Source organism: Gigantopelta aegis, chromosome 10, assembly GCF_016097555.1.
Source record: "Gigantopelta aegis isolate Gae_Host chromosome 10, Gae_host_genome, whole genome shotgun sequence".
NCBI lineage: Eukaryota > Metazoa > Mollusca > Gastropoda > Neomphalida > Peltospiridae > Gigantopelta > Gigantopelta aegis.
This window is the reverse complement of record NC_054708.1, coordinates 6,761,336-6,784,524: the sequence shown is the minus strand read 5'-3', so window position 1 is coordinate 6,784,524 and position 23,189 is coordinate 6,761,336. Positions and strand designations below refer to the sequence as shown.

At 34.3% G+C, this 23,189-nt stretch overlaps 1 protein-coding gene across 1 annotated transcript in view; it reads left to right on the top strand.

Moving 5' to 3' along the window:
* Positions 1-22,897, top strand: part of LOC121382916 (attractin-like protein 1) — a 57,358-nt gene extending 34,461 nt beyond the window's left edge. Inside the window, exons 15-28 of the mRNA XM_041512597.1 lie at positions 2,385-2,597; positions 4,338-4,538; positions 4,933-5,007; positions 5,675-5,740; positions 8,218-8,311; positions 9,588-9,643; positions 10,035-10,129; positions 10,507-10,576; positions 11,732-11,883; positions 12,321-12,379; positions 12,866-12,944; positions 14,432-14,569; positions 15,485-15,641; positions 16,028-22,897. Of these exons, the coding sequence (XP_041368531.1) occupies positions 2,385-2,597; positions 4,338-4,538; positions 4,933-5,007; positions 5,675-5,740; positions 8,218-8,311; positions 9,588-9,643; positions 10,035-10,129; positions 10,507-10,576; positions 11,732-11,883; positions 12,321-12,379; positions 12,866-12,944; positions 14,432-14,569; positions 15,485-15,641; positions 16,028-16,137 (1,565 nt within the window). The 3' untranslated portion in view covers positions 16,138-22,897. The remainder of the gene's footprint in view (positions 1-2,384; positions 2,598-4,337; positions 4,539-4,932; positions 5,008-5,674; positions 5,741-8,217; positions 8,312-9,587; positions 9,644-10,034; positions 10,130-10,506; positions 10,577-11,731; positions 11,884-12,320; positions 12,380-12,865; positions 12,945-14,431; positions 14,570-15,484; positions 15,642-16,027) is intronic.
* Positions 22,898-23,189: the final 292 nt, after the last annotated feature.

Below are 23,189 nucleotides of genomic sequence, written 5' to 3'. Positions count from 1 at the left end.
AATGTTTGACATCCAATAGCCAATAAATATAGGCACCCCCTTGTATCCAAAACAATTTGCATGTCCGGTGATTCGGCGCAGTAGATGTGGATCGTTGACCCCGCTATTTATAGACCACCCATGATCTCACTTTTAGCCTATAAACACTACATTATTGTCGCAGAATTATTTTAGTACTCTTTTTGTTTTGTCTTGTTAAAAATATCATTATGAAAATGAACGATCACACATGACTCATCTCATGATCAGTTTCGGAATCCGTTTTCTTGAGTGGCACAGTACTGCAGATGCATACATGTTCAATGTTATGCATGGCTAAAATGCCTACATGGATTTTATTTTTCTCTAGTAGACTGTGCACACACGTGGATCTTATTTCGTTTTAATTTTTTTATAACAATGTGACAATTGTGAACTGGAATGACTGTCAATTAAGGTGTAAAACTTTCATTTTGTTTGCATTTGTCTGTGTTTTCCTTTTCAGTTTAAATAAAAATAACCGAACGAAAATAATTACATTTATACTGTTTACTATAATTTTTAAAATGCAGGAAAGGTGTTTTTAGACTGGTTTTAACATTCTTAATATCAATAAGTCTGACCTACTTCGTGTTTATATACACAAAAACAGGTGAATGATTTATTTTGAAATTATGATATAATTATTGATAGATAGATAGATAAGTAGTTTAACGTGCCCATATACTACTAGGGTTTCGAACACGCCCATCCCGAGTCCGACCTCCGATAAGATCGGTGGCCTGACTCGGGATGGGGGGTGGGGGGAGTGGGGAGGTAGAGTTGAAAATGGGCAGAATTTTGAAAATAGCAATTAGTAAAAAAGTTAATAGAATAAAAAAAAAAAAAAAAAGGTTACAAGCCAAAAATAAAAATAATTGACTGCTCGGCCGAATATTTATATAATTTGGAGCATTTTAGAAGGACAGTCCAAAAATAAATAAGAGAAAGAAAAGAGGGTCGGACTATTTAATAATATTTAATAAAAAAAAAAAAAAAGTAATTTCGACATAAATTTTTTAATGGAGGTCTAAAAGTTTAAAGTCCGATCTATATGGTCCGGGCCGGGGAGGTGGGGGTGAGTTTAAGGTGGGCAGAATTTGGAATACGAATTTAGTAGTTATGTCGAGGGACCTAAAGCCAAAAGGAGCTGCTACATTCAACTCATGTCTGGATAAACTTTAAAATCAAAAAAATAATATTAGAGTGCTCGGCTAAAACTTTGTTAGGGTGATTCGAGCAATTTAGATGGGCTGCTAAAGTAAAGTGTGTCGGACTGTTTACAAAAAAATTAACATAAAATTTTGAACCACAGCCAAAAGATTTAAAGTCCAACTAAGCCCTAAAAAGAAGGTTCTTGCCCTAGGAGAGGTTTGGCGGAACTCATGGCGAGATGTTGGGGTGGTCGGTTCGGAACCTCGGGAAGAAGTGAGGCAGGTCATTGTAGCACTCTCCCCGAAGTAAGGCTGGGTAATCTTCTGGAAGTATCAGCCTGATAATCCGATGGACGATTGGATTATCCATGTCTGATTTCAACAGTCCTTGTCGATACACCCCGTTCCACTCAGACGTCAAGTAGAAGGTGCGACTCTTCTCGGCGTACTGGAACTGGTACCACCCCTGAACCACCCCTGCTGGTCTCGCCTTCTTCTTTGAAACAGAAGGGACCGCCCCTGGCGGTTGAGCCACCGAGTTTGGTCCCCTCTGAGCCGCCTTGGGACGCCTTCTCCTCCTACTGCTCGGGCGCTTCAGTTTATTGTCACCGTAATACAAGGTGACAATAGCTGAACTCCCATTGTGTTCAACGCGATACTTGGCCAAAGGACCAAGCTCGCGCAACACAGCCCCAAGGGTTGGGGGGGAGAGAAACCTCGACGTTCACTGAACACAACCGCATTCTTTGCTGTCTCAAGTAGGAATCTATAATTATTGATAATTCTAAAAAATACTTGATTAACCATTGAAAAAGGAATTGAACTTTAATTCGTTAAAAACACCGACAACATGACAACTTCCAAAGCATACTTAAGCAAAATACCAAGTGCGCCGAATCACCGGACACGCCGATACACCGGACACGGTTATATATATATATATATATATATATAATTATAATTTTTATTATTATTTTATTATTACCAAAATTGTTGTTATATTAAAAAATCCCGCATTGCCTCAGGTCGGATATGAACCCAGTACCTGCCAGCCTTAAGTCTGAAGGCTTAACCATTATACCACCAAGGCTGCTCAATTCCGAACATTATATTGTATGTATTTACATACCAACTAAAATCCATTTATAGAGAATGTATTTATTTAATTTATTCTTTAAATTCTAAATATTAAGTTTTTTTCCCTTTTTCAAGCCAATCTAGGTCAGATAGAGGGCACTTCCCCGGCGGTGTACTCGGCGAGGTGTGAGGCCCCGTGTTCCGTGTACGCGTCGTGTGAGAACTGCACGCGTAAGAACTGTATGTGGTGCAGCAACATGCAACAGTGTGTGGAGACCAACTCCTACGTGGCCTCCTACCCGTACGGGCAGTGCACGGAGTGGACCACCAAGGAGGTCAAGTGTCCCGGTCAGTACTGTATGACTTCAAATATATGTCGGTCTCTGTTAATTTGAAGTCCTGAATATATGATTTTTTATTGTTCCATTTATATGTTTATTCTCAAGTGTCCCAGTCAGAACCGTATGGCTTCAACTATTAGTCGCTTTCGACTAGATGTCGAGGTTAATTTGAGGCCCTGAAAATATAAAATTTTAATTGATCCGTTTATATGTTTATTCTCAAGTCAGTACCATATGTCTTCAACTATAGGTTGATCTCTAAATTTCAATCCATCTTTTTTGTCTTTTTTTTTTTTAATTGATCCATTTATACATTAGCACATGAAAAACCAGACCACCAAGGAGATCAAGTGTCCTGGTCAGTACCGTATGTTTCCACCTATACGTCCATCTCGGACATAATCCATCCCATCCTCCTACAAAAATGTTTTTTGTAAATAATTTCAATTTGGTTTGATCTAAGACAAAAATTAAAAGTGTTTTGGAAATGACAAAATCAGGAACTATTTTTGTGTGCAATTTAGAAAACAGTCGGCTCAGAAATAAATAACTTGTAGTAAATTCCATAGTATGAAAAAAGGTGTTCCCTGTGGGACGGACTATAGATGTCGAGTCTCTTATTTCAAGCCCTAAAAGTGTAAACAAAAATAATTATTGATTCATTTATAAGTCAACCTGTGAAAAATGGCCTTTGAAAAAGTGAGATATTCTTGTAGCATGTTTTTTAATTGACATTAACTCAAACCAATCTAATGTTAAAAAAAAAAAAAAAAAACAACCCAAAACAACCCAAACAAACCTGAATTAGTATATTTGAATATAAACACTGGGCATAATTCAACAGTAAAAACTATTTTAGGATAGGTACAGCCCCATTAAGTGACCAAAATTCTAACACATTCCAACAAAAGTACCAGTTACTTCAATATCTTGACAAAAAGTGTTAACCAAATTTTGTTAAGTGATTATTTATTATTCTTTTAAACAATCTACAGTTATAGTTTTAGATATTTCGTTATTAGGTTGGTAGATGGTCAATGATGGACAACAAGTGTTAAAGATTAACAGTTTGATTGGCGAGTTATTAGTTTTTCTTTCCACAAATTGCACTAAAATTAGGAGATGACTGTTATATTTGACTGTTTTGTGGACGTTAATGCTGGTTTTACTGTTGCAAATGGATTTGACTAACCAATCATATTTTGTATTATATGCAGATTGAGTTAGAATATAATGTATCCACTTGTTACTATTTCACTGCGACTGATATATCAAAGACTGTGGTATGTGCTGTCCTGTCTGTGGGATGGTGCACATAAAAGATCCCTTGCTACTAATGAAAAATGTAGCAGGTTTCCTCTCTAAGACTATATGTCAAAGTTACCAAATGTTTGACATCCAATAGCTAATGCTTAAAACCAATGTTTTTTTAAGAATATAAAGTATCCTCTTATTGCATATAATTTATACATACAAAAGAATTGGGCACAAGTTATCCAACTTATGAGGCCCTCTCCTAATTACAAGCATTAAATTGTACAATAATGGCCACTGCAATTTTCAATAAATAAATAAATAAATAAATAAAGTAAACATTTGTGAAAAACGATTGAATAAACTAAAAAGACAGAAAAGGAAAAGAAAAGAAATAGAAGTAATCAATGGTTTAATAGTATTCATTATTAACATTTTATCTTCTTGTTACTATCTGAATGTTTAATGATTTGTTGGGTTTTTTTTCACACAGCGACTCGTTGCTCAGGTCTGTACTCGTGTAAGGCATGCCAGGCTCATCCGATGTGTGGCTGGTGTAACGATGCCGGGGACACGGGACTCGGCAAGTGCATTGAAGGGGCCAACCAGGGACCCGTCACAAGAAATGGGACCAAGCACTTCGTGGACATGGCCAAGTGTCCTGCAGAAAGATGGTTCTTCCTCAAGTGTCCATGTAAGTCATTATTAAAGACCCTGATCCTAGTTATTGTATGATCTAAAATGTTTTCACATATTACAGATTTATTTTGCTTTCTTATATAACTTTTTACTTAAATTATAACTTTTTAAAAATCTAGTTTGTTTCAAGTAATCTTTGTTTTTTTAGTAGTTAAAAATGTATTTTATGTGAAACAGAAACGGCATTTACCTTGGTAACGAGGGTCATTGATTTTAAAAGTTAATATTAAATTAGGGATTATTGGGAAGTAGGTATATGAAGCAGAATTTATTTTAATATTTTAAAATTGTTTTGGTAGTTTATCAGTTAAAATTGTCAATAAAAAATGTCAGGTGACATTTGTAAAGTAAATATCATATATTTGTCACTATTTTCTTTTGTTTTTTAGTGTGTCAGTGTAATGGACACAGTGTGTGTCTCAATGGAACAAGTATTTGCCAAGACTGTAAACATCTTACTGAAGGTAAGGAGATGTGTTTTCATTTTTTTCTTTTAAATTTCAAATTTCAAATGTTTTGATTTGAACTTCAAACTTTTCATAACTAAATCTATTAATAAATTCACATCTAAAACTAGAAATATGGTTAGTTTGCCGATTTATTTATGTCTTATGTGTAAGTGCCAGATGTGATTTGTTTTAAGATAAAAATACAGAACTTTACATACATTGTTTTTGCTTTCTATTTATTTTGCAGAGGAATATATACCATGAGACCATGTAGCAGTTGAGTGTTATGTTCTTGCACAAAATAAATGAGTGCAATAAATAGGAAGTTCTGTATTAATTACATATACCTTCTTTTATTTTTTACAAAAACTTTTTAAAATTTCTTCAGTCTATTAATCAGTACTTCTTTCATGGATTTTCTTAATGTTAAGAATCATACTCTGCGGCAATCTTGTTTAATGTTTGAAATACGATGCGACATAATTTGTAAATCAGACATGACGTAAGTAATAAAAAGGCACTAACACCAGTGAAAATTAAAAGGGAATTCCCCGTTTGCAAGTTCGTGTCCAGATTGCACATGTGTGTGATACAAGATAAATTTATTCCGGTTTGAAAATGTCTTTATCACTATAGTAAGATTGAATAGGTATGTTATAAGCTCAAGACTCTTTATTTTCAGGACACAATTGTGAATTCTGTCAAGATGGCTACTACGGTAATCCACGGAATGGTGGAAATTGTTCAGGTATGTAAAAATAGATTAAATCTTAGTTCCTCACTCAACATATTGAACAGTATAAGGGTTTTTAGAGTGTATTAAATTGGTGAATATTATTAGTCCCCTACCAGTCCAACCATGAGGGGACAATAGGTTTGTCTCTATCTTTCTGTCTGTCGGTTCGTCCATCTGTCCCACATATAGTTTTCCAGACTTTTATTTCACAATGCCTCAAGATATTGAGCTGAAATTTTGTATATAGTTTTATCATGTACTGTTACAGATATGTTTGACTTTCATGGTGATTTTGTATATAGCTTTATCATGTACTGTTACAGATATGTTTGACTTTCATGGTGATTTTGTATATAGCTTTATCATGTACTGTTACAGATATGTTTGACTTTCATGGTGATTTTGTATATAGCTTTATCATGTTCTGTTACAGATATGTTTGACTTTCATGGTGATTTTGTATATAGTTTTATCATGTACTGTTACAGATATGTTTGACTTTCATGGTGATTTTGTATATAGCTTTATCATGTTCTGTTACAGATATGTTTGACTTTCATGGTGATTTTGTATATAGCTTTATCATGTACTGTTACAGATATGTTTGACTTTCATGGTGATTTTGTATATAGTTTTATCATGTACTGTTACAGATATGTTTGACTTTCATGGTGATTTTGTATATAGCTTTATCATGTTCTGTTACAGATATGTTTGACTTTCATGGTGATTTTGTATATAGTTTTATCATGTACTGTTACAGATATGTTTGACTTTCATGGTGATTTTGTATACAGAGTTATGGCCCTTGAACATCGGAGATATGAAAGTTTGTTTTCTGGACTTTTTTTCTGCATTACCTCAAGATATTGAGCAAACATTTTGTGTATAGCTTTGTCATGTTCTGTTACAGATTAAGTTTGACTTTCATGGTGATTTACTCATTTATCAGAGAGTTATGGCCCTTGAACTTTTGCGACACAAAAATTTGATAGGCTTGGTAGGGGTATGAATTGCTTAGCAGTATTCTCAGAATGCTTATTCTGTTCTAATATGTCACTATGGCCTGTTTTTTGTCCTCTGGCTGATTTATTTGACAGCAATTAAGTGACTGACATGTGACGGTTTACACACTCTGTCTTCGGTGTTAGGGTAAGATCTACCGTATATCTTCGCCTGTAAGTCGATCTCGACTATAAGTCAAGTCCCTAATTTCAAGCCCTGAAAACTTATTTTTTTATTGACCCGTTTATAAGTCGACCCATTAAAAACAACTTATAAATATTGAAGTATTTCTTATTTTCAGCACATGAGAACAATAATGTACAATATTTGAACAAAAGAAAATTATTTTACAAACTTCACTTTTCATGTTTTGTACATCGCAATCAAACTACATAGCATCAAAACAAAATATTCCCTTAGTAGATAGTGAAAGCTGTTTGACTGTTACCCTATGGCACTGTACAGCATGGTTTTGTGCACAGACAACAACTTTATTTATAAACACTGACAACAGATCACTATGATAAAACTGAAAGTATCAGTTAATCACATGTTTTGCCGCCATATTAATACATGTAAGGAGAATAACTCTGGAAAGTACACTGGTTTTTGTACCAAATGAGGTATGTCCCTATTGCTCTAGTGAACTGCAGAGATCAGTCTAAGCTGTTTTAAGGGAAAGCTCAGTAATATTCATGATGTTAATCACCGACAAAACATTGTTTGAACAACCATTAATGCCAGTGACCAGATTTCAAAATAAACTCCGGCAACAGGTAGTTAGTATTGTTTACATTTTTGCTATTAGTGATGACTGTTATTTTAACTAAGTGGACTGTTCTCTTGGCATGCATAACTAAAACCGTTCTAATGCCAAAAAAAAGAAAAAGGTTATAACAAATAAATGTGTCAAATTAACATATTTGAGTATAAATACAGGGCATACTTCAACAATAAAACTTTGTAAAATAATCCCCAAAACGGTAATATTTTTGGGTGAAATTTTTTTACCCTCTTCTAAGTCGAATCCCCAAGTTCTAAAATAATTTTTGGGTGAAAAAAATTCGACTTATAGGCGAAGATATACGGTACCTTAAAATAATATGTTTTCTAACCACACACTAGTTCCCTCTCCATGGTAACAAAATATCTGTGCAGTAAATAAGTTGGTACCTAAACATTTACAAAGTCTTTTATCATTCACGATTTATTTAGAACATAAAAATGTGTTAGTTCTTTACCTACTTAGTACTGTTATAAACTGACTGTTGTAATTTGAATGTATAATGTATTGCTGTTGTGTACCAAAAAAATGGTGCTGTAAAAAACAAAGGATAAAAGTCTTGTATCTTTTGAAAAGTACCTTTTTCTTTTTCATTTCTAATTAAGTTTATTGCCTAAGCTTCTATGATTTGTTTCTATTAAAAAGAACCAGATTTTTAACATTTGATGTTGATGTTATGTTGTATGGGTTTATTTGACAGCGTGTGCGTGTAACGGCCAAGCTGATACTTGTGACCGGGAGTCAGGAGGCTGCTTCTGTAAAACCCGTGGAGTCACAGGACACAAGTGTGACAAGTAAAGATGATTTTTACTCATTTAATGATTCCACTCCTCTCCCAACCTCCAACCCCCCCCCCCCCCCCCCCCCACTGTCAACAATTACAGTATTTGTTTGTGTCCATTACAAACTCGCAGACCTCAATTTAATACAGTTGAACTAACAGAATAATTAAATTTATAGTACTGCAGTATTGTGCATGGTGTTATATTTTCATGTACAGTAATCTGAACAAAATAACATCCACAGTGTATTGAAATAGTAATAATAGATTTTACCTTTAGTAATAGGCTACTACAGCGCACATTTGAACACATTTTGGTTGAGCCAGTTTCTAGATATATAGAGTATTTCCTTCAAACAAAATTATTAAAATGTGGTTATTTCAAGGAATATTTTATTAGCCAAAGACTAAATGTTGTAGCCACTTAAAAAAAGTAGCACATGGCTCAATTGACGATGTACAGTATGAGCTACTAGATTTGTTTTGTGCATCAAAATCAAATCAGATCAAATCAATTTATTCATAACAATATAAATGAGTTATGCCACATCTTGTAGTCTTTTATGACCCCAGCAGGCACTCATAATGCGGAAAATAAAAATCATAATTTCTCACTGAAAAATTATCATGCATTGGTTTAACATACACTACTGTTGGACGATTTGACGCCAACAAACCAAGCACCTTGTCAATACTAAATATGACGTCATAACAATTTGGCAAAGCACACACAATGACATCATGTAGTTTAGAGCGTTTGCGTTTATGTCTTTCTGGTTTCAGTGTTAAACTTGTAATAAAATGGAAATTTAATGCAGTTCATTATAGATTTTTTTGACAGAATATATAGAACTTTGGGTTTTGAAAATTATCAGTGAACCATGAATAAAATACAACCTTAAAGCAATACCCAGAAAAGTAAAGTAGGTTACGTCGTTTTTATAGACGTGTAGCCGATGTAGGCTATATCAAAAATAAAGGCTTAAAAAAACACACAAATAGCTGGGGTAATAAATAGAATACAAACTTGGTAACAGTTATAAAATTTATGTCCCTCGTGAAATAATTTTCACTTCTCACTCGCTAAAATGAAAATTATTTCACTCGGGACATAAATTTGATAATAACTGTTAACTCGTTTATTATTCTCTATTTAATACATGCACAATCAAAATATAAATCAGTTACACAAGTTTAAACAAAATGAGCTAGGTACACCTCAGTTATGAGGATAGAAGAATTAGAAACATATACGAATAACATTATGAGAAACTCGTGTTGTGTTACAGGTGTGATGATATTCACAAGTATTACGGTGACCCCAAGTCTGGCGGAACGTGTTATTGTGAGTAATCAACATTCTAGTCACACCTGACAGAATTTAGTAAATAACAGAATAATTACTCTCTTTTTTTATTGCCTATGCATTTTACTGTAATCTAATTGGTTAAATGGTGTTTGTTTTTTTGCATTTATGTCTCTATCCGCCCCTAATTTTTTTTTATTATGACAACCTCTCACACCACCATCTTTCTGCAACTAGCCAGAGCATGCATATATAAAAAAAAAAAAATCTTGGAAAGCCGTGCTGCATGAGTAAACCGAAAGTGGGAATAAGAGGTTTTTGAGTGATGCAGAGTATATTTATTATTTCATGTTGGGTACATGTATAAATATTTTCTGTTACAGACCAGCTTATAACATGTTAGGCATGTATGACTGTTTTTCTCTTACAGACCAGCTTGTGACAGATTACCAATTCACTTTCAACCTGTCAAAAACTGAGGATAAATTTTACACTCGGATCAACTTCATGAATGTACCAAAGTCGGTTAGTATGCATCTCACAATAACACTAAATAAACATACTTCCAGTTTACCATGATGCTGTGAGCTATATTTCATCCATCTATCTGTCAAGATGTCCATCCATTTATAGCTAAAAGTCTGGAATTTTCATTTGTAATTTATTTACATGTCCTCTAAATGTCCTCTGCTGATTGCCGTCACAAATTTCATGGACTGAACATCTATCATAACGAACAATTGTCAGGCTTCATTTGTTTCTTCAGCCACAGTGAGTATTTTATCTGGAATTGCCCTGTTGAAATTTGATCTCAGTTTTCACTTGAAATGCATAAATAACAAACTTATATTATTATGCTTATATTATTATGATTTTTTAATAAATATTTTTAATCAATTCAGGGAGACCGAGATGTTGATTTCACATTGAACTGTTCTGGTGCAGCTCTACTGAATATCACTTTTAAATCAAGTAAGTTATCCACACTGTACATTAATGTGACACCGGCCCTACTGAATATCACTTTTAAATCAAGTAAGTTATCCACACTGTACATTAATGTGACACGGCCCTACTGAATATCACTTTTAAATCAAGTAAGTTATCCACACTGTACATTAATGTGACACCGGCCCTACTGAATATCACTTTTAAATCAAGTAAGTTATCCACACTGTACATTAATGTGACACGGCCCTACTGAATATCACTTTTAAATCAAGTAAGTTATCCACACTGTACATTAATGTGACACCGGCCCTACTGAATATCACTTTTAAATCAAGTAAGTTATCCACACTGTACATTAATGTGACACCGGCCCTACTGAATATCACTTTTAAATCAAGTAAGTTATCCACACTGTACATTAATGTGACACCGGCCCTACTGAATATCACTTTTAAATCAAGTAAGTTATCCACACTACATTAATGTGACACCGGCCCTACTGAATATCACTTTTAAATCAAGTAAGTTATCCACACTGTACATTAATGTGACACCGGCCCTACTGAATATCACTTGTAAATCAAGTAAGTTATCCACACTGTACATTAATGTGACACCGGCCCTACTGAATATCGCTTTTAAATCAAATAAGTTATCCACACTACATTAATGTGACACCGGCCCTACTGAATATCACTTTTAAATCAAGTAAGTTAACCACACTGTACATTAATGTGACACCGGCCCTACTGAATATCACTTTTAAGTCATGACCATTTGGAAAAGTTTCACACTAAAAGATGTGCAAGCTTTCTTTATTCCACACTTGGTCTTTTAGTACCATTCTGAACAATTTATTTGTTTTGCCATTCTGAACAAGTATTTCTACCATTCTGAATTTATATTTTACTATTCTGAACTGTTATTTTTACCATTCTGAACGTTTTTTTTTTTTTTTTTATCCATTCTGAATAAGTATTTCTACCATTCTGATCGGTTATTTTCTACCACTATAAACACATTTTATACCATTCTGAATAGCTATTTTTTGCTTTTCTGAATTTATTCTAAAAGATTATTTTTCTCCATTGTTATCTTGCCTTTTGATCAGTTGGCCATGTATCACTATCATTGCTTTGTAATTTTAAGATTTATTGATTATTTGTATATTTTCAGAATCTCACCCACAAGAAAGGTTTGTAGTTCAGTCGGACGCGTGTGACTATTTCCGGTCAAAGTTCGAACACAAAAACTACGCTTTTGCCGGAGAGCAGAACACAACATTCCTTGTATATGTTTATGAATTCCAGACTCCATTTTGGCTTCAGGTCTGTATTTTCATACTGAAATAGCAAGTTTAATACATTACATTACTAGCATATAAAACTATATTTTCTTTCATATTTGTAACGTCGGTGGTGAAAATTTGTGGTTTATCACACTGCTGTCTCTGTAATTTACTGCTAGTCTTAGAATTGAAAAAAGAGAGAGAAAATATCCCAGCTCCTGGCTAAATATTAAGGATGAGTTTGTCAGATTCAGCCGTTAAAATTTGGGTCATCTGCAATAGCAATTTTATACAAATAATAATAAAATAAATAATTAATATTTATAAAAATGATGCCTCAAAACTAATTTTCCACAACATTTTACGGAAGCACTGCTGATTGCTGTTGAGAATTTTGAGAGATTACTGAAAAACTAGCATTTTTAGTTTTAAGTTTAAAAGTACAGTCCCTATTAATTATATTTTTGCTTGTTTTAGATCTCATTTTCTCAGTTTCCAAAGATTGATCTTGTTCATTTCTTCGTCACATTCTTCAGGTGAGCTCATTGATAAATCATTTACTTTTATCACTAATAACTAACCACTAACCCACTGTTCTAGACAGACAGCCCAGTTAGCTGATGTTTGTGCCCAGGACAGCATGCTTGAACCTTAATTGGATATAAGCACTAAAATAAGTTGAAATAAATGAATGAGTCAGTAGATTATTATTTTATTTACCCTGCTTAGCTCAGGTGGGTCAGTCTAGGATCGATCCCCATCGGTGGGCCCATTGGGCTATTTCTCGTTCCAGCCAGTGCACCACGACTGGTATATGAAAGACTGTGGTATGTGTTATCTTGTCTGTGGGATGGTGCATATAAAAATCCCTTTGTACTAATGGAAACAAAATATAGCATATTTCCTCTCTATGGCTATAATGTAAAATTACCAAATGATTGACATCCATCAGTCGATAATTAACAAATGAATGTGCTCTAGTGGTGGTGTTAAACAAAACCAACTTTTGATTGTCATTTTAGTTGTTTCCTGTCTTTACTACTGATAGCAGCTGCACTGTGGAAAATCAAACATAAATACGACAGCTATAGACGGCGCCAGGTAAGAACCTAGACAACTTATTAAACTTCAATTTGTATCCTTTTATTTTTGGCCTTTAATTACATTCATATTAATCGACCACATTGTAGCAGATGCTTGATATACAGTTAATAGTATTTGTCTTATGTGATGCATTTACATTGAGTAATTATACAGTGTTTTACATAAAAAGGGGAATTTACGATTATAACGTTGATATTGTATTTGTTTGTAATTTGATACTTTGCAATATTTTTGACATGAAGAATTTAAAAGCATTCTCAAATGTAAAACTTTATTTGAATAATTGAATCCCTAATAATCTGGCCTAAATTGATTAAAATGATGTATGATCTAATTATGAAGGTTTTAGTTTTTAATGGATTTAAAGATCCTGCTAAATCATGAGAATTGAGTGTCAACAGATATATATGTTATCATGTGAAATAATATCAGTAGGTTGCTCATTTGGGAATGTAATATTTTCTGTATTATTATACACAGTAAAGAAAATATTACATTCTCCTGCAAGCAATCTATTTCAATTATCATGGTATATTTAAACGGGCTTGTTTGATCTTCACGGCTGATGTTAGTGGAGATGTCTATAGTACAGAAAATATTACATTCCCATATAAGCAATCTGTTTTATTATTATACGTTATATCAAAATGGGTTTGTTTGATCTTCACAGCTGATGTTAGTGGAGATGTCTACAGTACAGAAAATATTACATTCCCATATAAGCAATCTGTTTTATTATTATACGTTATATCAAAACGGGCTTGTTTGATCTTCACAGCTGGTGTTAGTGGAGATGTCTACAGTACAGAAAATATTACATTCCCATATAAGCAATCTGTTTTATTATTATACGTTATATCAAAACGGGCTTGTTTGATCTTCACAGCTGGTGTTAGTGGAGATGTCTACAGTACAGAAAATATTACATTCCCATATAAGCAATCTGTTTTATTATTATACGTTATATCAAAACGGTTATATCTTCAAATATACTTCAGTAATCTTCACATTACATATATAGCAATCTGTTTTATTATTATACGTTATATCAAAACGGGCTTGTTTGATCTTCACAGCTGGTGTTAGTGGAGATGTCTACAGTACAGAAAATATTACATTCCCATATAAGCAATCTGTTTTATTATTATACGTTATATCAAAACGGGTTTGTTTGATCTTCACAGCTGGTGTTAGTGGAGATGTCTACAGTACAGAAAATATTACATTCCCATATAAGCAATCTGTTTTATTATTATACGTTATATCAAAACGGGTTTGTTTGATCTTCACAGCTGATGTTAGTGGAGATGTTTACAGTACAGAAAATATTACATTCCCATATAAGCAATCTGTTTTATTATTATACGTTATATCAAAATGGGTTTGTTTTATCTTCACAGCTGATGTTAGTGGAGATGTATACAGTACAAAAATTATTGTTGATATTATTGTTATATCAAAACATATTTGTTTGATCTTCTCAGCTGATGTTAGTTGAGATGCAGCAGATGGCGAGTCGGCCGTTTTCCGCAGTGTGTGTTGAGATAGATAACAAACTTGACAAACCCGCGGCCGACAAGAAAGACCAGAAAGACCTGCCTGTCATTCGAAGGAGAAAAAATGTAAGCACGAGTCAAATACTGGAGTCAAATAAAGACAATATTGTGAACCTTTTGTCTATTCCATCTGTCACGTTTTGTAAATAAAGACAATATCGTGGACTTATTGTCTGCCCCATCCTCTGTCCCTTTTGGTAAATAAACACAATATCGTGGACTTATTGTTCGTCCCATCCTCTGTCCCTTTTGGTAAATAAACACAATATCGTGGACTTATTGTTCGTCCCATCCTCTGTCCCTTTTGGTAAATAAACACAATATCGTGGACTTATTGTTCGTCCCATCCTCCGTCACTTTTGGTAAATGATGTCAGTTTTGGTTTCATATATGAAGAAAAACAAAAAACAAACCTATTTTAGTGTGCAATTTAGAAAAAGATTGGCTCAGAAATAAATAGCCTGTAGTAAATTTTATAATATGAAAAAAGGCGTTTGCTGTGGGAAGGACTATAGGTCGACATCAGACATCCATAATTCACCTGTAATATTTTAGTAAGAACTGTCAAGGTAGAATGAAGAAACATGAAAATTAATGTATGTCTGTGTGTGTGCATGTATCTGTTTCTCTCTCTCTCTCTCTCTCTCTCTCTCTCTCTCTCTCTCTCTCTCTCTCTCTCTCTCTCTCTCTCTGTGTATGTGTGTGTGCGCATGTGCGTGTGTGTGTGTGTGTTGTCTGTCCAAAATGACAATCCTTATGTTATGGTGTTTTGTTATGCTGATTATTTAAACAACTCTGGGATAAATTTAAGAAGCCTGTTTTTCTTAAATGCAGGTGTTTAAGCATTGTAAATGTCTGTAGTTACATGTAAATTCGGTCCCCCATGTTTACCCTCATCATTGGTTTATTTTAAATGAGGGTTTGGGCTCAGATACAAAACACACCTGTAGAAAAGTATGTTTGTAATGGTTTTATTTTTAGATGTACAACAAGCCAGGCGCTATTTGCCTGGAGCCGCTGCACGGCAACAAGGCAGCCATACTTACACTGTTGATACAGCTGCCCACCGGTGAGGGTCCATTCGCGCCCAACGGCCAGTCGGGTATCGCGCTCGGCAGCTCCATGGTCACGTTCGGAGGTCAGTACACGTCTACGGTATTATAGAATAAGATAACAAAGGAATGTTTGTTTAATGACAGGTCGCACATTTGTAAACTGGCCATTTGGTGTCTCACTTATGGTTGTTGCAAGCCTTGTTCTGAATGGTGAGAAAAAGGAAAATCACAGCCATCACAAAGGCAGCTTGTAACAAAAAGTCATAAGGGATTTCTATAGTTATTGCCATCACTAGTTTTGAAGTTGTTTAATATGTACTTTCTGAAAATTGCATGAATGATCGTTTCATTTGTGCATTTCTTACACATGGCTCATTTTGTATATCCAAAGACAGGACAGCACATGCCACATCCTTTGTTATACCTGTTTATATTGTTACTACAATAGAGCTATTTGTTGTTTTTTCAGGCAACACTCGTAAACAGAGCATAGAGCATGTTAAAGGGGAGAAATCCAGACTTCGTAAACATTTACCTGCAGTGATACAACACACTCCAGCAGACCACACCAGCGTCTAGTTAACCCCTTGTACACTACAGACTAGTTAATCCTTTCTACCCTACAGACTAGTTAATCCTTTTTTTTACCATGCAAACAGTTAACTATTTTTGCCCAACAGACTAGTTAACCCTTTCTACCCTAAAGACTAGTTAAGCTGTTTTATTCTACAGACAAGTTAACCCTTTTTGCCCTACAGATTAGTGCTGCTTCACTCCATTACTTGTATAATATTTGTGAAAACATGGAGATGAAACCACAACTGATGTACCAATCATGATCTTAATTCGGTTTTTCTGCATATATATTATGTATTTTATACTGATATTTCAAACTACACAGTATTTTAGTAGCAATTGTTGGGAGTTAACCTTTCTATTTTAAAATTAATTAATAGTATTTTGGTTAAATGTATTCTAATTTTACAGTAACATATATCCCCCAGATCCTGTCTCATTAGAAATGTATTGATGGAAAGAACATGAATAGTAACAGCAAATATGCTAATTTTGTTACCCTAAAGCATTCATTTCAATGAAAAATGTTAAAAACTCAAAAATATTGTTTAATATATATTTATACATATGAAGGGTCCACAGGAATAACCTATGATGTCCAAACTGATAGTCAGTATTATAACAGTTGTGTATGTCAGGGTCACAATAGCACACTAAATTATAAACCTATAATTGTGGTAGGCCATTAAAAGTAGTTGCTAAATTTTGTTTTCTTAGGCATAAATATCCAACGATTGTAAACATTAAATAAAAATATATCACCTTTCTAAAATGTGACATCACAGATTATTCCTGTGGACTCTATATGTATACAGTAGAATCTCGTTGAGTCAAACTTGGAAGGGTTGAATACACCGCAACGCTCGAACCAAAAACAAAGTCCCGAATTACACTTACACGTTGTTGACCGAATGGATAGGTCGAACTACCCAATGGGTTGAACAATTTCTCGAGCACCGACAGGGTCCAAGCTAACGGGATTCAACTGTATATATATATATATATATCATGGTGGTTAGCTTTGATAGTTTCTGCTATACATGAATTAATGTAAAATGGTGTACAGTTATACACATATATATAACAGATTGTCTAAGAATGTTTAACTGTAAAATACAGCATTTCATAAAATGTCGTTTTTTTTCATTTTAAATAGTAGACCAATTTTGTAAATGTTTACTAGTTCTAAATGAAACAACACCATGTACAGGTGTAAACTTATATTTGTATATTTTTGTCATGTATTGTTTATATAGTGAAACCCCACCCAATGACCACCCCGCTTCTAAGACCACCCTACTATAAAGACCAATATTTTAAGGACCGGGATATTTTATAGTAAAAATACTTTGGTATTAAGACTACCCTACTGTTACGTATTACGACCAGTGAAGTCGGACCCAATGGTTGTTTTCAGTACATTTTGACCCCACAAGTGACCTGAGCATTTACCTGTTATGTCACACAGATGTCGAGCAAATAACGTGGTGATATCTTGCCCAGTTGTCCTGGCAAATGGTGTTAAAGTTTATTTTATCAATTAATTTAATTATATAGTCTTATCTTTATTTAGCTGGAAAAACAAAGTATTACTTTCATACTAGCACAATTGGCATTTCATGGTTAATTTCTGGAATGTACGGTGCACAGTTTTTTTAATGTATAACTTGCACACAATAATGTTAAAAAGTAACAGTTACACAGAGTAACATGTTATTTATGAAACGGATGCAACAATTAACAGCAATCAGTCATGTGAACCAGAAATCACTCTCCTCTTCTTTTTTTTATTACCTTTCAGGCAGTGGAAACCCTGTAAATATCAAGAGGGTGTCATTTGTCCAGCCAATTAATTGAGACATTGCTGGCGACAACTGGGAAAGAGGGTGGGATGTAAAATACACAATTTATATTTATCAAATGATCATCATCCTGTATATTGTTAATTCGGTATTAGGACCACCCCACTATTAAGACCAGTTTGAAGTCCCACCGATGGTAGCAATAGAAGAGTTTCACTGTAATGTAATGCGTACTATATATTGCTTTTTTATAAGCCAAATATTTGTATGGTTTACTTTGTCTGTACATAGTCGGTCAACTACATCTTAGCCAGCCAAGGCCACCATTCCACACCTAAATGTTTTTTACCATAAGATAAATGTTAAAACTGGCCTCATGACAGCCATAAAAATGTTTGAAAAACATTTGAATGGTCATTTGACACCCTTTTGTAATAATAGGGGTTTATCATGGACCAGGAGATAATTTTACCTGCCATCCTGTCGGACTGGTCATTAGACACCCTTTGTAATAATAGGGGTTTATCATGGACCAGGAGATAATTTTACCTGCCATCCTGTCGGACTGGTAATTATTTTGTGTTTATACTTTATGGTGATGTTTAGTCCGGCAGGCTTTGATTCAGTCGGGAAGAATTTGTAGCTTACCAGATTGAATTTCAGTCACTTTTGAACCCTGATAACTTACTTGGAATATACATCTGTAAAGTTGGGTATGGAATGGTGGTGTTAGTCAATGATTAAATTTCTGTTCATTACAATTTAACATCATCCCTTTGGTCCAGCCATAGGAATGCAAGTTTATTGATTTCTCGATGAACATAAAAATACTGTTTTCAGGGAACGTCATATCTTTATATTGGTACTTCAGTGATTAAATCCCCAAAAATTATTTAAAATCAGATATGAACTTCTGGTGTTATGGTATGTTTCAGATTTAATTATAAGGCTTGTGTGTTATTTCTTTTACGTTCATCTGGGTATGAACAAAACAAATAATCCACAAACCTATGTGCGAACCACAGTTTTTTGTTGTTCATACCTGATAAATGTAAAAGAAATAACGGTCAATCCTTAATTAAATGTGAAAACACTGGTATTCATTACTTATTTTTCTACTTTGACTGCTTTTTGGGGTTTTTTGCTCTTAATCTTTCTGTTTCTATTTGTCCTGGTTTATACAAGATGAATATAGTATTTGTATCGGCTGTGATGATACATAAGTACTGCCAGCCGTCTTTATAATGATTCTACTGCACAGTAGAAGATTTTTGAAACATCAAAGGGTGGCGTGTTGTATGATAATGGGATAGTGGTTAGTGAGAAAGAAGAGGGTTCTTAAGGGCTCAGTGGGTAGATGTAAGGCCAGCCACTACAGCCTTACATCTACCCATTGAGCCCTTAAGAACTTGCTCTGGGTTGGAGCCGGTACCGGGCTGCAAACCCTATACCTAGCAGCAGTATGCTGATGGCTTAACCACTGTGCCACCAAGGCTGGTTGATAATACAAGCTTATTAACAGACAATAATGATCAACTGTGCAGTAGACGCTGGTTGAAACATCAAAGGGTATGGTAATATTCAGTATGGCAATACAGGCTTATTAACAGACAATAATGATCAACTGTGCAGTAGACGCTGGTTGAAACATCAAAGGGTATGGTAATATTCAGTATGGCAATACAGGCTTATTAACAGACAATAATGTTTGGTTTTGGGGGTGGGGGTGGGGGTTAACAAGTAGTTTTCCCCATTAACATCACATTTTTCTTTTGTGGTACCTTTAATGTTGTGTTTCCCTTTGTCTGCTGTGTTGAGATTTAAAATATCATTGTAAAATATATTTGTGCATGGTTTGCCTAAAAATATCTTCATATATAAAAGCTGTTGCCCGAACATTGATCTCGATGACAATAAATCAAATTGAAAATTTTCCAAATTTAATGAAATAAAGTATCAAAATAGTAGGACTTACAAAGGGGTTGACTGTTGTAGTGTGTGTATTGGTTGTTATTATAAGCACAATAGTGATAACGGTCGTATTTATTACATGACACTTTAGAAAATACTAACACATATCGGTGATATCAACCACAAGTGAATATAACAGCCTTTTGTCTATTACAAAATGTTGTGTTCATTGCATGTTGTTCCACGTCCACATGTTTATTAACTCTGTTTTTATTTCTGAATTTGTAAATTTGTAAACTAGTGTACTAGTGCTGTGAGTTGTAATATTCATTAGCCACTGGTTCAGTAGACATAAAGTAAACTTTCTCAGATTAATAGTAAATTGACTAAAATTATATAATAAATAAACAATGCAAATATGATTGATATCTTATGATATTACCCATAGGGTTATTTCTCGTTCCAGCCAGTGCACCATGACTGGTATGTGCTATCCTGTCTGTGGGATGGTGCATATAAAAGATCCCTTGCTACTAATGGAAAAATGTAACAGGTTTATTCTCTAAGACTATGTCAAAATTACCAAAACAGCTTTTGATTAATAAATCTAGTGCTCTAGTGGTGTTGTTACACAAAACAACTTTAAAATGTAACTCATGATGTAGTTTATCAATATCACATTAGTCCCATTAGTACAACATATGTGATATGATTGTAGACTTTAGTCGGTGAGTTAAAAGTTAAAGTTTTGTTTTGTTTATTGACACCACTAGAGCACATTGATTTACTAACAGACAGGATAGCTCATACCACGGCCTTTGATATAGCATTCGTGGTGCACTGGTTGAGACGGGGGCAGGGGGGACCCAATAAGTGAATGGGTTCACCAAGGCAGTTTCGATCCGATGACACAAGCACCTCAGACGGGTGCTCTATCAACTGAGCTAGATCCCGAGGTTATTGATCGTAAGAGAAAACATAAAACAGCCTCTATGTATTAATATGCTGTATATAGCCTCCATTTGTATTGATGTTTATCAACTGAGCTAGATCCCGAGGTTATTGATCATAAGAGAAAACATAAAACAGCCTCTATGTATTAATATGCTGTATATAGCCTCCATTTGTATTGATGTTTATCAACTGAGCTAGATCCCGAGGTTATGGATCGTAAGAGAAAACATAAAACAGCCTCTATGTATTAATATGCTGTATATAGCCTCCATTTGTATTGATGTTTGAATCCATGACATCCCTGATATACTAGACTTGTTAACTCATCTCTTCTTTTTTCTTTCCTTTTCTTGTTTCTCTCTTTTTTTCTTTTTTTCTTTTTTTATTTCCGATATGAACCTATTAAGACTGATATGAGTCCATTATTTTTTTTGTGTGTGTTTCATTCATTGTACAGATTAAACGAAGATAACTTGAAATTGTAAAAATGTCATGCCTGTGTTTATTAATGGTGTACCAGTGAAAGTAATTTAGAATCTGTAGCAGTATAAGAGTTCTACTAAGTGTATATTAATTTCAAGACATTTATTGTATATATTTATGCAGTGATTTGTATATACCTGTACCTGTATATAATGAAAATCGTATGAAACTAAATCCATTTTTTATTACCTGTACATAATCATGAATTGTGATTATTTAATGACATAAACAAAAATTAACTGTGACAGTAATTATGATATAGTTTTCCCCCTGGAGATTTCGTTGTACATGTAAATAGGTTATTATAATAATGTTCTTTAGTTCCACATGTTCATTTCGACTATTTCCAAATACGGTTTATTAGTGTTAGTAGACACACATGTTGTACATGTTGGTTGATTCTTAACTAGTAGGTTATGAACAAATGTTTACAATAATCTCAGTATGTTTGACCTACTTGTGCCTTCCATATATGTTTACACTAAAACAAAATCACAGAGTTTAAGACTGTTATAATATTTGTTTTCAGAATACCTTGAGAGATGGTTGTTGGTAATTTTGTGTAGAGTACCAAGTATTTTTACTGAAGAAATTGTTGTCACCATCCATTACTCTATTGCTCATGTGATTTCATTAACTAGTAATTGTAATTTGAGTGAAAACAATTGTATGAGTCTCACTCTGATACACCAGGGCCCTGTTTCACGAAGCAATTGAATGAGCCTCACTCTGATACACCAGGGCCCCGTTTCACGAAGCAATTGAATGAGCCTCACTCTGATACACCAGGGCCCCGTTTCACGAAGCAATTGAATGAGCCTCACTCTGATACACCAGGGCCCCGTTTCATGAAGCAATTGAATGAGCCTCACTCTGATACACCAGGGCCCCGTTTCACGAAGCAATTGAATGAGCCTCACTCTGATACACCAGGGCCCTGTTTCACGAAGCAATTGTATGAGCCTCACTCTGATACACCAGGGCCCCGTTTCACGAAGCACTCTGAGCGCTAAGATCTTCTCATGCAAAGATTGCTTCGTAGTCTAAATGAATGTCAACTGAATTACTACAGTTCATGAGTACTTGTTAGAAAGACCCTAGCAAAAACAAAATATGCATTGAAAAAAGTCTCCATGGCTTAAACCACAGCAGTTTTGCTATTATTATGTCAGCATTACGAAAAAAAGAAGTAAAAAGAAAAATTACAAAGAAAATTGAAACTTTGATGATAGAATAAACGCTGTGTAAAATTGAAAACATTGCAGCAGTCTGCATGGCATTGCTGATTGCCGTGGTTAATTAGTAGGCCCCAGATTTTTAAGGTAACTTAGCACTATGATATTGTAAAAATGTCAGTGATGTCATAGTTTACAACGGTTTTACAAGATCGTAGAGCTAAGATAGCTTCACAAATCTGTAGTCAGGGTTGCATTAAATACCATTTATCTCACAACCAGTTATTTTGAAATGTAAACATCATGTTGGATGCATTTTAAACGAGTTGTAAGATTGTCACAGGTATGATTAAAACACCTGTGGTTAAGATGTAGGTAGCATTATGTGTTATAGACCACAAGGAATATGCTATTTTAATAAATTTATTATCAAAATTATGTGCATTTTAGATGTTTTTTAAAATGGAGTTTAGTGTACTGTTTAAATTGGCTCACTATAGAACATGCAAAATGTTCTGATTTAGATGGATGTGTCAATTATTAAACGTGCCAGTTTGGGTAAATAATATATTTTAAACTCCAGACTGATTGGCTAATATACACCTGGAACTGTTGTGTGATGCCTAATGATTGGTCAAGTACTCAAAATGGACAAACAAATACTGGGACCTGTAAATGGAATCCTGACACCTGGGTAAGAATTGCACTTGCTGACAGGTAAAATACATTT